The sequence below is a fragment of the Miniopterus schreibersii genome (assembly GCF_964146895.1).
Source record: "Miniopterus schreibersii genome assembly, chromosome: 2".
Lineage (NCBI taxonomy): Eukaryota > Metazoa > Chordata > Mammalia > Chiroptera > Miniopteridae > Miniopterus > Miniopterus schreibersii.
The window spans coordinates 143944348-143957432 of record NC_138102.1 but is presented as its reverse complement, the minus strand read 5'-3'; the positions used below and the strand labels follow the sequence as shown (position 1 = coordinate 143957432).

The 13085-nt window shown below is 40.0% G+C and overlaps 2 protein-coding genes across 2 annotated transcripts; one reads left to right on the top strand and one right to left on the bottom strand.

Moving 5' to 3' along the window:
- Positions 1 to 2607, top strand: OR5BS1 (olfactory receptor family 5 subfamily BS member 1; the record flags this gene model as incomplete). Its single annotated transcript, XM_081127789.1, has 2 exons — positions 1 to 773; positions 2445 to 2607. The coding sequence occupies 2 exons, from the start codon at positions 1 to 3 to the stop codon at positions 2605 to 2607; spliced, it is 936 nt and encodes a 311-aa protein (XP_080983915.1).
- A 3213-nt stretch (positions 2608 to 5820) lies between these two features.
- LALBA (lactalbumin alpha) lies at positions 5821 to 7496 on the bottom strand (the record flags this gene model as incomplete). The annotated part of the gene is made up of 4 exons (XM_081127786.1): positions 5821 to 5881; positions 6426 to 6501; positions 6879 to 7037; positions 7364 to 7496. 4 exons carry the CDS (start codon positions 7494 to 7496, stop codon positions 5821 to 5823), a joined length of 429 nt encoding a protein of 142 aa, XP_080983912.1.
- Positions 7497 to 13085: the final 5589 nt, after the last annotated feature.

The window sequence follows — 13085 nt, the reverse complement described above, 5'->3', positions numbered from 1 at the left end:
ATGGAAACTGGCAACATAAGCACAGTCACTGCATTTGTTCTTCTAGGACTATCCAGCAACCCTCAGATCCAGGTAGTATTCTTTGTACTGTTCCTGGTGGTTTACCTCCTGACCCTCATGGAGAACCTGCTGATGCTGCTGGTGATCAGAGCTGATTCCCACCTCCACACCCCCATGTACTTCTTCCTGAGTCACCTCTCTTTCCTGGATGCTTTCTATTCCTCAGTCATTGTGCCTAAACTGCTAGAGAACCTTCTTTCCAAGTGGAAGACTATATCCCTTGATGAGTGTTTCACCCAGATTTCCTTGGTCATATTTTCTGGAGCCACTGAAGCTTGCCTCCTTTCAGCCATGGCCTATGACCGGTTCCAGGCTGTGTGCCACCCATTGCTGTACATGGTGAATATGGACAGGAAGGTGTGTACTGGCCTGGTGGGAGCATCCTGGGCCATAGGAATAGGGAGTAGCCTAGTTAACACACTTCTCCTGGCTCAACAGCACTTCTGTGGTCCCAACCTCATCCACAGTTTTGTCTGCGAGCTCCCTCCAGTACTCCTTTTGGCCTGTTCTGACACCTACATTAGCATTGCCTCCATCCTGACAACTGTGGGGGTCCTGGGCTTTGGAACCTTTGCCCTATTGCTGGGTTCCTACACCCATATCATCATGACAGCCCTGAGGATCAACTCTGCCATGGGTCGGAGCAAGATCTTCTCCACCTGCTCTTCTCATGTTCTTGTGGTCATCATCTTTTACGGTTCAGGAGTTTTCAGGTATGTCATGCTATACCTCCTGAATGTAAATGTAGGATATTCCTCACTCAAAAGTGGCCTTGTCTGTAGAACAGAACATTTCCAAGTAGCAGAATAAGAGCTGTGCTGGAATTCAGAAGGCTGGGCTCTAGTTCTGGCTCTGCTGTGAACTAACTGTGTGAATTATGAAAAGTCCATTTTCTTTTTGAGCCTCAATGGTCTACTCTGAAAAATGAACTTACACAAGGACTAAATATGTTCCTACTCTCTTTAACCTATGCTTTAGGAGTTCTCAAAAGGAAATCAGGGAGCCTTTAGTAGATTCGTATTCAAAAAATAAAAACATATCATCCTAGAAACAGGTCCCATCCTTCTTTCCTGCTGGAAGATGATGTCTCCCAAACCTATTTATGTTATAGCTATTTATTAGTCACCTACAAGACACCAGCTGCTTTACATGATTGATTTGGGCATGCATCATGCTACAAGAGAAATATTGTTAACCCCATTTTCGGGTAAGGAACCTGAGTTTCAGGAGTAACCAGGTAATTTCTCAAAAGCCCCAGAACAAGCTAGTCATAGAGCCATAATTTAAAATAAGTCTCATTGACTTCAGACCTCATGCTCTTTCCTAGTACGCTTCTCTCAAACATAAACAACTCCAGCTGATGAGTCCTTGCTTACTAGGAGACACAGTAAGCATGGTCCGAGCTCTCTATTAGTGAAATGCAGATGGATTTGCACAAATTGCTCCATACTTTTCTCACCTGCTTGTGTCTCAGTTTCCTCATATGTCATAATGGAACAGTAAGATTTCTCCTACCAACCTCACAGAAATGTTAGGAGAGATAAGTTAGATGATGAAAAATCGCAGTAAAATGAATATCTTTTTTAACCAAGCACACCAGAAGCCACAAAGAACATTTCAATGATGATAGTACCATTGCTAAAAGTAAAAATTTTTTTAAACTTAATGCTTCTTTGAGAAATACTCCCAGCGGCACTTTAACAAGATGCACCTGAAATTTTAATCTTATTATTTTGAATTCATATATTGTGCTTAACACACATTAACTCTCCACTACATTTACTAAGCTTGGTTCTTTTCTAAGCCAGAGTAAAATGTACCTAAAAAGACAAATGTTTGTTTCACTAAGCATTATAAAAATAATATGCTATGATTCTGAGGGCAACTCCCAGAGTCAGAAATGTTGGGGACAATGGCAGCTTTATTGGACTAAGCATACAGTTTTGCAAGAAACAATGATCACAGGATGAGAACATGTAGTTGTATATATAGGAAAAAGTAGATAAAATTCCTCCTATTATCACCACAGCTTTAATGAACAGTGCTTTGAGTAGTATGAAGCACTGCGGAAATGCATGGAACTATTATTAGTTCTACTCTAACCTGCAGCACCTGACCTAACCTGCAGCAGAACTTCTTCTTCCTCCGGGTGGCTCCTGTAATGTTCTGCAAAAGATCACTCATGTTTGGAGGCATTTAAAGGCAGAAATGCCTGACTTCTCACTGACCACACAGTCATTTCTAGGTGCTGCTACCAGTGAGAGTTGGCTCAGCTTTGGGGAATCTCTTTGCAGAGTCCCCGGAATGGGAGAGACCATAACTGCCAACAGTACTGTGGCCATTGTCCTGAGCTCAGTTTACCCCTTTGTGCACTTGCCTTCCAGGTACATGACTCCAGCATCCGGCTCAGTCCTAGAACAAGTGCTCTCCATGCAGTACAGTGTGGTGACCCCTCTGTTAAACCCCTTCATCTACAGTCTGAAGAACCAGGAGGTGAAGGCAGCTCTGAGGAGGATGCTGGCCAGGAAGCCCAGGCTGGCCGTCTAACCCAGGCTCCACTGCCTCACCGGGAAGAAAAGTTAAAGGAAAGAAGAGGAGGCAAGAAGAGCTGTCACCACTCAGCTATCTCAGGATTCACTCTTTTCCAAAGCAGAAGCCTTAGTCTTTCTCACCACAGTGCCCTCCCCCAATCAAGCGAGAGGCAGAAACTTCCACGGACCAGATGACACCCATCCATAGGGGCCCAGTCACCACACAGGAAAATCCTCACAGCTTCACTGGTCATTTCTACAGCTATTGCTCTTCCCTCTCATTTCTTGTTCTTTCTACCCCTCTCCTTTCTGCCTCTCCCTCACTCTTTCACTTTTGTCTATGCACGAAGTGTAAGTCAGCCTGCCTGGCCACTAGCAATATCCCACTGTGTTATGGGAGAGCCCCATCTTGGTACTATGAGACCAAGTTTCTCCTTTGTTCCCTTCCCCAAAAATTCCTGGCAAGATCTACAGCTCCATAATAACTTAGAAAGAAAAAATAAAATATAAAATAAAATAAAATAAAATAAAATAAAAAAATAAAATAAAATAAATACATCTCCTCCTGTCTTTTTTTCCTTAACAAGTGACATCTGAAGTAAAGCCTAGCAAATAACAAAGCCTCAATAACTACTTGTTGACAAATTAAGGAATAAATGATGGGTCCACCTGAAGAGTCATTTCTCTTAGATGATCCTGGAAAATGGGAGAAAGTGAATCTCCTCAACGTGTAAGTCTTGAGAGCAAAGCCCCAGTCTAAGAGCTTCTGAATCCCCAGTGTCTAGAATAGTCCTGCCATCTAACAGATTTGCAATTAGTGTTTCATAGTGGAAAAATAAAATAAAATGAATGAATGAATGAAAGAGAAGGGGGAGTGAGAGAAGGAACATTTAACTTTATCCAGTAAAATTCCTGCATTCACAATATAGGTGTCAGAGGCAAGTAGCAGGGAGGAAAAATGAGGATAGAAAGAGAGAAAAAGAATCCATATTTTGGGGCACTGTCCTGGGTCCTCCTCACATAGAGCTCAATGGTGGGCACCCTGAGCCTCCCCACAGCCCACCATAGCCTGGACCACTTCAGCTCCCTGTCTGGTTCAAGACGCCCCAGGCCTAAAGGAATGAGAAGGAGATGGAGAGAACAGAACAAATGCTCAGCTGCCATCCCACCTCCCATTCAGCTCCCAAGAAAGTTCTCAGGAAGAGAATAGCAGCTTCCATCCTGTTTCTACCTGAAGCCCAAGACCTCTGCTATCAGTCAAGACTACCTCCACGCCAGCTCCTGGTTTATCTCTGTCCTTGATCCTCTGACCCCCAGGCTAAGATCCTCCCGAAAAATAAATTTATTGTCAGTCTCTTTCAGCAAAGGCCTCCAAAGATTTTGGCTTCATATATGATATACTCACAGGTGAAATTTCCTGATTTCTGTAGGATGAGGGCCAGGGCTACGGTGCTGAGCCAAACAGCCTCAACTTTAGTTGCATTTCTGTTCTGGCCACTTGATGGAGCTGGTCCCTTCTATTTCCCAGAGCATATGGCTCCCTGAGGGTGTAACTGAGGCAGGGTAATAAGGAAGAAGTAGATGTGTGAGCTAAATGGGAGGAATGGATATCCAAGTCTGCCCTCACCATACACCTATACACAGGGTTACTTCTAAAACCCTGTAGACTTGGGGGAAAGCTTTTTGTCCCATAATTAAAGGGGAATAGCATGCAACACCCCTGGAAGATGCAGCACATTGTGTTCAAACTCACACAAAAATATGATGAATATCAAGTTATTTCCTGGGAGTTTGTTTTCATTAAGTACAGAAGAGGGATGGTCTCTCCGCCCCTTACCTGGCCCTATAGGTCCCTAAACAGGCCATGGGGACCTCTTTTGGAAGCTGCTAGTCTCTGAGACAAGGAAGGTCAGGTTGCCTAAAGCTCCAGCTGGTGGGGGGGGGCAGTATAATTAGCTATATTAGACATCTTAGGAAAGCAGGAAAAAGAAGAAGACAGGAATTAGAAGATAGCTAATTCAGAAATGTGGTAAATTAAATTGAAGTTTTGGAATGCTGGGTTGTCAAAGCAGGAAGAGAGCTCCGAGAAACCACCTAGATCAAGACCCTCATTTCAAGAAGAGGAAATTGAGGTACAGAAGGCGGAGATGACCTGCCAAGATTTGAACCATCAGTGAGTAGCAGAAACAGATGTTAGGACTCAAATCTCCTGATTTTCCTTCTTTCACATTTCTCATAGTCATTAGAATAAATAAAATTGTATGAAAACCCTTCTTAAAAACAAGTGGAGCAGCAAGGAGGAGTAATGGAAAGTAAGCGTCCAGATCCTTCTGCTACTGAGCTGACTGTAAGGGTCCTCTGTTCTTACCTCTGGTTTCCAGAGAGAGTTCCTCTCACAGCCCTTTGCGAAGAGGATTTCCTTATCTAAAAGGTTTTTAAAAATCCCTCAAACTCCTCTAGTCACCCACTTCAGATTCTTGGAGCCCCTGTCCTTGCTGTCTTTTCCCACCCCACATCTCCACCTATCAAAATTCCACCCACACTTCAAAGCCAGCTCAAGTGCTACTCTTTTCATGAATCCTTCCTGATCCCTTTTCCCACACACATCCCCAAATGTAAATTATCTTTCCTCTTAGGAATGCTCAGGGCACATTTCTAACCTCTCCCATAATGTTTATGATACTATTCCTTATATATAATCATTTATTCATGTTTATCTCATCTCTCTTACTAGTCCTTTTAGCCAATTTTGGATCCCCTCTATATTTCCTTGAATATGCTAGGTGATCCACAAAAGTTTATTGACTGAATTGGTACAGAAAGTAAATCCATCTTTCTGTTATAAGTTCAGACTATTTCCTCTTCAGTAGAGCTGGAAGGTGGCTATGACCTATTGCTTCAGTGTCCACTGCTCACCCTATTTCTTTCCTCTCCCACCAGAAAGAAAATACAACCAGCCACTCAAAATCAGGCCCTTTATTTGGGACAGAGGTAGAATACATTGTTGTAGTGAAAGTGCCACCAGGGGCACTGAGCATGAGACAAAAGTCCAGTGCACCAGTCAAGCACACCTGGAGAATTGTCCTCAAGTGTCCAGTGGTGTTACTACTGCAGGGCCCAGGTCTCAAAGAAAAATTAGCTTCAAAGGAGTAGAAAGACCCAAACTGAGGTATCTGGGGAAGAGGAGTTCCAGGAGCAGAATAAGAACAGAAGCAAGGACAGCCGGTGCTCACCACCTCTCACAGAGCCACTGTTCCAGCTTCTCAGAGCAGAGTGGTTTATGGGGCAACCTGGTAATGGAAAGGAGACAGGGCAAGTTGGCTGACTGGATCTTAGCTCAAACTTCCATCTAGCTTTATCCCCAGGAGAGTAGAGGTGGAACAGTATGGATGAAAATTACAGAAAGACTTTCCTAACAAGGTTGACCACCTAGTGGAGTAGGGTACAGTTTTAAAACTCAATAAATAAATAAATAAATAAATAAATAAATAAATAAATAAATAAAAATATAGGGCTAGAAAAGATATACAGTGGTACTAAGGGTTCACTTTAGGGCCTAGGGCTATAGAAGTAGAAGTAGATGTCCAAGTCTAGCTGAAAGAAGGCTGAATCTCAGCCTTCTATTAGGGACCTCATATTAGGACAATTGCCAAACAGCAGTGGAGTGACAGAGGCTTAAAATGTGGAAACCTGAGTCTGCTCAATGAGTATTGCTTTGGAGACTATATTCTATATTAAATGACCAGAGGATAGAGAGGAGGGGAGTGGTGCTGGAGCTAAAGAGGTGAGAAGAAGGAAGGGAAGGGAAAAGTAGAAAATAGAAAGGGGATTCACCAGTAGTCAATTCCTTCACTATCCAGGATCTTCTTGGCACACATCATGTCATCAGTAAGGTCATCATCCAAGAACTCTGGCAGTAGTTAGAGGGAACAAAATGATAGGGCTAAGTGTTACCCAGAAAGGTAATGAGTTTTTCTTTTCCCTGGATCTAGTAGGTCTGGTCCTTCTCTGGAGGCATATGCCTGTTGTCTTTCTATATAAGAAAGCCAACATAGTGATGCCTCTCCGTATGTGAGGGGCAAGCCTGGAGGAATTATCAACCTCATCAAGACTCCCAAACAGATCATCCACCTGTGGACTTCAGGGGACTGTTTGGGGATTTGGTGATCATGAAAAATTCTAGCAGCCTCTTACTCAGTACTCTCAAGTCCCACCGATGTGAACCCAGAGATTATCCCAGGGATAGGCTCCAGAAAAGCAAAGAAACAGGGTAAAAGGGCTACTCACTATCACAGGAGATGCCACAGATGTTCCTTGAATGAGGTATCTGGTTGTCCCTGCACCAAAGCTTATTATTGATCTGAAAGAGTCCATATTCTGTTCTGCCATTGTTTTTGACTACAGTTTCCGTGTCGTAACCACTGATATGGAATACGTTACAGATCCCTGGGGAAGAGGGAGAAAGGTATCACAGAGATGTCCAGGCACAACATAAATGAGGACTTGTATTCCTAGAGAGAAAATGGCTCTCCAGCAAGTCTCTAAATATGGCAAAGCAACAGAGTATCTTGATGAGATAGAAAGAAGAGTTCCAAAAAGGTCAGAAAATGAGAGAAAGAAAATATAGGAGAATAAAGGTATTAAGAGTAAACAGATTTTAAAAAGAGGGTTATTAAATAATTGAATGAAAGTGAAGATGATGGGGAGGGGAAGGAGAGTGGAGGAGAGAAGCAGATGGAGAATGGGATGAAACAATGCAGCAGAAAACTCACATTCAGGTAAAGAGACGCCTCCATAGCCATCCATGTCTTTCAGCACCTGGGACAGCTCACATTTCGTAAACTGCTTGGCCTGGAGGGCCGGGAACAGAATGCCCATCAGGAGCAAAGAGACGAAGGACATCATATTGGCTTCCCCCAAGAACTTGAAATAGATGAACCACTCAGCTTCACCTCCTTTTATTCATGGAGAAAGCCCCAGGAACCCTGGCACCAAGCCCTACTTCTAGGAAAAGTATGAAGAAAAACTGGTTGTGCCACAAGGAAACACTGAGCCTGCCAACTTCCCTCCGTAATTTCACCCCACTTTTCCTTCCCCTTTCCTAATCTCTAGCCTATACCAGGTATTGTTTGTTCTCTGTCCAGAGAGAGTTCCAAGCATGATCCTGTTTCCCATTTGGCTTTATTTATACCTTTGTCTCTCATACGGTTGGTTCTAGGAAGGAAGATATCCCCAGCCAACTTCAGGAACAAAGGAGACCTTGGGGATATTATGAGTGAGGAAATCAGAACATACAATAAAAGTACATGGTCAACTCCCCTTTCCCCTTCAGACATACGGAGTATGTAAAAGGGTTGTATGTCATTACATGCCATGGTCCCAGGATTAGAACTGGCACTTGTCCAGTCAGCCCAGGCACAGTACAAAGCTCAAGGAGAGTCCCTTGATATGGTGGTTCATGGCTGAGGGAGCGGAAATAGCTATAGAATACGGCAACACAGACTTTGAGAATCAGATATAACTTGGGTCCAGAGACTTCCTACTTCAGGAAAACAGAGAACTAGAAAAGTGTGTATAACAGTATGCATTTGGCTATCCTATGAACTACTATCAGGCTCCCACCCCCAAACCTCAAACCTGATTATACAATGGCATTAATAAGACATTATGTAAATCCAAGACTAATAACTTGTAACAAATTTGTTCATGGGTATAAGAAACTTGTAGACACCCTCAGAGTTGGTGTCTGTAGATTAAAAATAGAGTGACCCAAGCCAATGGAAAGACTGGACTTAAAGCACTTTAGGATTAGACTGGGATATATATGGAACCTATAAAACAAGATTCTAGATCTGAGTTTTAAGACCAGTGCCCCTGAGCAAGTGGAGTTGAGGACACTAGGTCTGAATAATTCCTTCAATTTGTTGGCATCAAGCATCTTGTCATGGCACCAATAGCTGTTAGCCTCCATGCTAAGGCTCATCCTCTAAACATGATTTCTTATATTGCAGGGGGGTATCCATCCCAACTAAACTATATAAGGCTTCCAAACTGAAGGCATTGAAAACTGTTATATCCTACAACTCTTCAGAATCAGGGCAAACTCCTCTCGGTTTTATCCTGTCTTCTCCACCATGGGTAACCAGTATATGAGGTAGCATGAGTGAAACAAGTGTGGAGGACCTTAGAGTGCCAAGAGAAATGAGCAGAAAGTCCTGATAGCAAAGAGATACATTTTCAGAAACACAGAAAAAGTGCTGCCACTATATTTCTCCTCCATTCCACCCAGAGGCTTTGGAGAGGTGCATGAAGGATAGGAATGGGAATTCTATTACACTAAGCTGGTATGGTTGAGAATATGACTGGGAATGAGAGGATGATCTTAAACCATGTGTGAGAGGGACAAATTTAAAAAGCTAGCCCAGAGGACTAGTCTTTCCAATAGTGGAGTCTAGTGTAAAATGCCTTTTGTCCTGGGTTATGAACAAAGTACCTGTGACAGAATAAAATAGTAGGTCAGGGTGTCAGGAATCACAGGGATTTCTACACTTCCAGCCAAGTCAAGACTTACGGCAATAGCCTGCTCGCCTATAATTTGATTGTTCCTCTGCCCTTCCCTGTAGGCAATAAAAAGCAGTATTCAGATCAGAAATCACAGCCAAGTGCAGTAAAGAAAAAAAATGTGCCTCAGACAAGAGGAACAATTATTTTTCTAGAAATATTTGTAAAGTAGTGTATCTGGGGTTCATCTGAAAAAGAAGATAGATGTCTAGTGGGAACAGTTACAAGCATTCAGAGAAAGATGCCGATTCTTGGAAATAGACCAAAGAAGAAGAGCAAACAATGATCGTAGCACTGGAAGAGAGGGTGTATGGAAAGACATGCCACACAGCTCATGGAGAAAAGCTCCTGCTAAAATCTGCCTTTCCAGAGAGGCTTAGTTAGGGTGCTCTGCTTACACCTGAGATCTGAATCAAGGCAGTGAAGAGGCATTTACAACAAACAAGATTTTTCAGAAATATACTAGGAAGCTATGTTTGTCCTCTCAGATGCTATGGTAAAACCCAGGGTTTCTCAAACCAGTCCTTTGCGGGGGGGCTTCCACAGATTAAGGAATCAGAAGTATCTCTTTCAGAACATATTTGGCGGTAGCCATCCAAAACTATAGTATGTAGGTGAGCAGTAGTTTATAAACAGAGCCCAGGGCAACCATTTGGAAGGATGTCCTAAGGGCCACAATAATATTGACCTTTACTTCTTATAGTTAATATCCTCACCTTGTTCTACTTCCTCCCATAATTCAGGCAAACTATCACTAGATGAATAAAGCTAGATCTTGAACTTGAAATCCAAATTTCAGACAAATTCTTAATGAAATTAGAGAGCTATTTAAAGCAAATAAAATTTGGAGAGGGGATGCTCTCTATTGGCACTTTCTGATTTGGTTGCTTATACAAATGTCCTTGCAAAGTCATTTAGCACTACTGATTCACACTCTATAGCTACACCAAAGGCCTGCTCTCGATTTATATAGAATTATTTAAAGTTGTTGTATTGCTACTTCTATAACTACTTTTATGCTTATATGAACCATTGATTTATTTTTTGAATTGAGAATACTATCAAGAAAAAATGAAAATATACAAATGTAAATCAAAACACAAATTATTTTAAAATGCTAACTAAAACGAACTTTACCTTTTCACTTAATATTAGCTAAAACAAATTGATATGTATGTAATTACAAAAATGCAATATCTATGCAAATCCTATTAAGATTTTTCATTCTTAATTTATACAATGTCTAATTTTAAAGAAACATATATTTATATAACTGTACATCAACACCTTCGATAGAATCTTACATTCTGCTTTTTGTTAATGTGGTACTTGTTCTTTCCTTTTTGGGCTGGCTTTTCTCTCCCCTCATTTCTTCCCTGCCACACATTGTCCCATTAATGTATATTAACAGACTACCATACACCCATCCATATTTTTATCAATTATTGTACTTATATACATACATATTGTTTTGCTGTTCATTTTTAAATTTTTAGTCCATCTGAAATTTTATCTGGGTTCTCTCTTCTGTTCCACTTGTCATATTTGTCTATTCTGATATAAATACCTTATTGTTTTCATTGCAGTGGCTTTTTGGTATGTTCTGATATCTGTTATGACAAGTCTTCCTTTATATTCTCTTTTTTAGAAAATTAATCAAACTTTTTATTTTCAAAAAGAACTAAAACCTGCATAAAGTTGTAAAAATATTATAATAAATTCATATATACCCTTCATGTAGATTCACCCACTGTTAACAATTTGCCACATTCATTTTTCCCAGCTTTATTGAAATATAATTATAAAGTTTAAAGTGCACAATATGATGATTTGATACACATTTATATTGTAAAATGATTACCGCAATAAAGTTAGTTAACACCTCCACCCCCTATCATTTGTGTGTGTGTATATGTGTGATAAGAACACTTAAGATCTACTCTCATAGCAGAATATAATACAGTATTGTTAATTATAGTCACATTGCTGTACATTAGGTTCCCAGAATTTATTTATCTTATAACTGGAAGTCTGTACCTTTAACCAACATCTCTCCATTTCCCCCACACCCAGCCCCTGGCAACTGCCATTCAACTCTTTGTTTCCATGAGTTGGATGTTTTCAATTTCACATGAGTGAGATCAGACAGTAATTGCCTTTGTCTGACTTATTTCACTTAGCAAAATGACCTTAAGGTCCATCGATGTTGTTGCAAATGGCAGGGTTTCCTTCTTTATTAAGGTTAAATTATATATATGTTTATATATATGTGTGTGTCACATTTTCTTTACCCATTCATCCATTGACAGACACATGTTATTCCCATGTCTTGGCTATTGCGAATAATGTTGCAATGAACAAGGAGACTCAGATTTTTCTTCAAGATTATGATTTCATTTTCTTCAAATATATATCTAGTAGTGAGATTGCTAGATCATATAGTATGTCTATTTTTAATTTTTTGAGGAATCTTCATACTATTTTCCATAGTGGCTATACCAATTTACACTTCTACCAATAGCGCTTAAGGGTTCCCTTTTCTCCACTTCCTCACCAACACTTGTTATCTCTTGTGTTTTTGATAACAGCCATTCTAACAGATGTGTGTGATATCTCACTGTGGTTTTGATTTGCATCTCCCTGATGATTAGTGATGCTGAACACCTTTTCATGTACCTGTCGATCATTAGTGTGCCTTCTTTGGGGAAATGCCTCTTCAGGTCCTCTGCTCATTTTTCAATCAGATTATTTTATTGGGTTTGCTCTTTGGGGGGATTTTGTTTTGTTTTGTTATTTAGTTGTAATGAGTCCCTTTTATATTTTTTATATTAACCTTATCAGTATACAACTTGCAAATGTTTTTTTTCATTTTATATGTTGCTTTTCCATTTTGTTTATTGTTTCTTTTGCTGTGCAGAAGCTTTTTAGTTTGATATAAATTCACGTGTTTATTTTTGCTTTTGGTGCTTGTGCTTTTGGTGTCATATCCAAAAAATCATTTTCAAGGCCAAAGTCCAGGAAGTTTTCCCCCTGTTTTGTTCTATCAGTTTTAATGTTTCAGGTCTTACATTTATATCATTAACCCTTTTTAAGTTAATACGCGTGACTGGTCTAAGATAGGAGTCCAGTTCACATTTTTTTGCATACAAATATTTTATTTTCTTAATGCCATTTATTGAAGAGATGATCCTTTTCCCATTGAGTATTACTCCCTTATCAAAGATTAGTTGACTGTATATGCATAGGTTTATACCTGGGTTCTCTGTTATGTTCCATTTGTTTATGTGTCTCTTTTATGCCAGTGCTATGCTGTTTTGATTATTATAGCTTTGTAATATAGTTTGAAATTAAAAAAATTGTAATGCCTCCAGATTTGTTCTTTCTCAGGATTTCTTTGTCTATTTGGGATATTTTGTTGTTCCATACAAATTTTAGCATTATTTTTTTCTATTTCTGTGAAAAATGCCATTGGACTATTGATAGAGATTGCATTGAATCTGTAGATGACTTTGTGTAGTATGGATATTTTAACAATATCAGTTCTTACAATACAAGAACACAGGATATCTTTCCATTTATTTGTGTCCTCTTCAATGTCTTTCATCAATGTCTTACAATTTTAAGTGTGCAGATCTTTCAACCTTTTGGTTAAATTAATTTCTGAGTATTTTATTGTTTTTGATGCTATTGTAAATGGGATGGTTTTCTTATTCCTTTTCAGGTAATTTGTTGTTAGTGTAGAAACACAGTTGATTTTAGTATATTGATTTTATATCCTGAAATTTTACTAAGTTTGTTTATTAGTTCTAACCATCTTTTGGTGAAGTCTTGGGATTTTTTTATATATAAGATCATACCATCTGTAAACAAAGACAATTTTACTTCTGCCTTTTCTATTTGAATGCTTTTTTTTCTTGCCTAATTTCTCTGGCT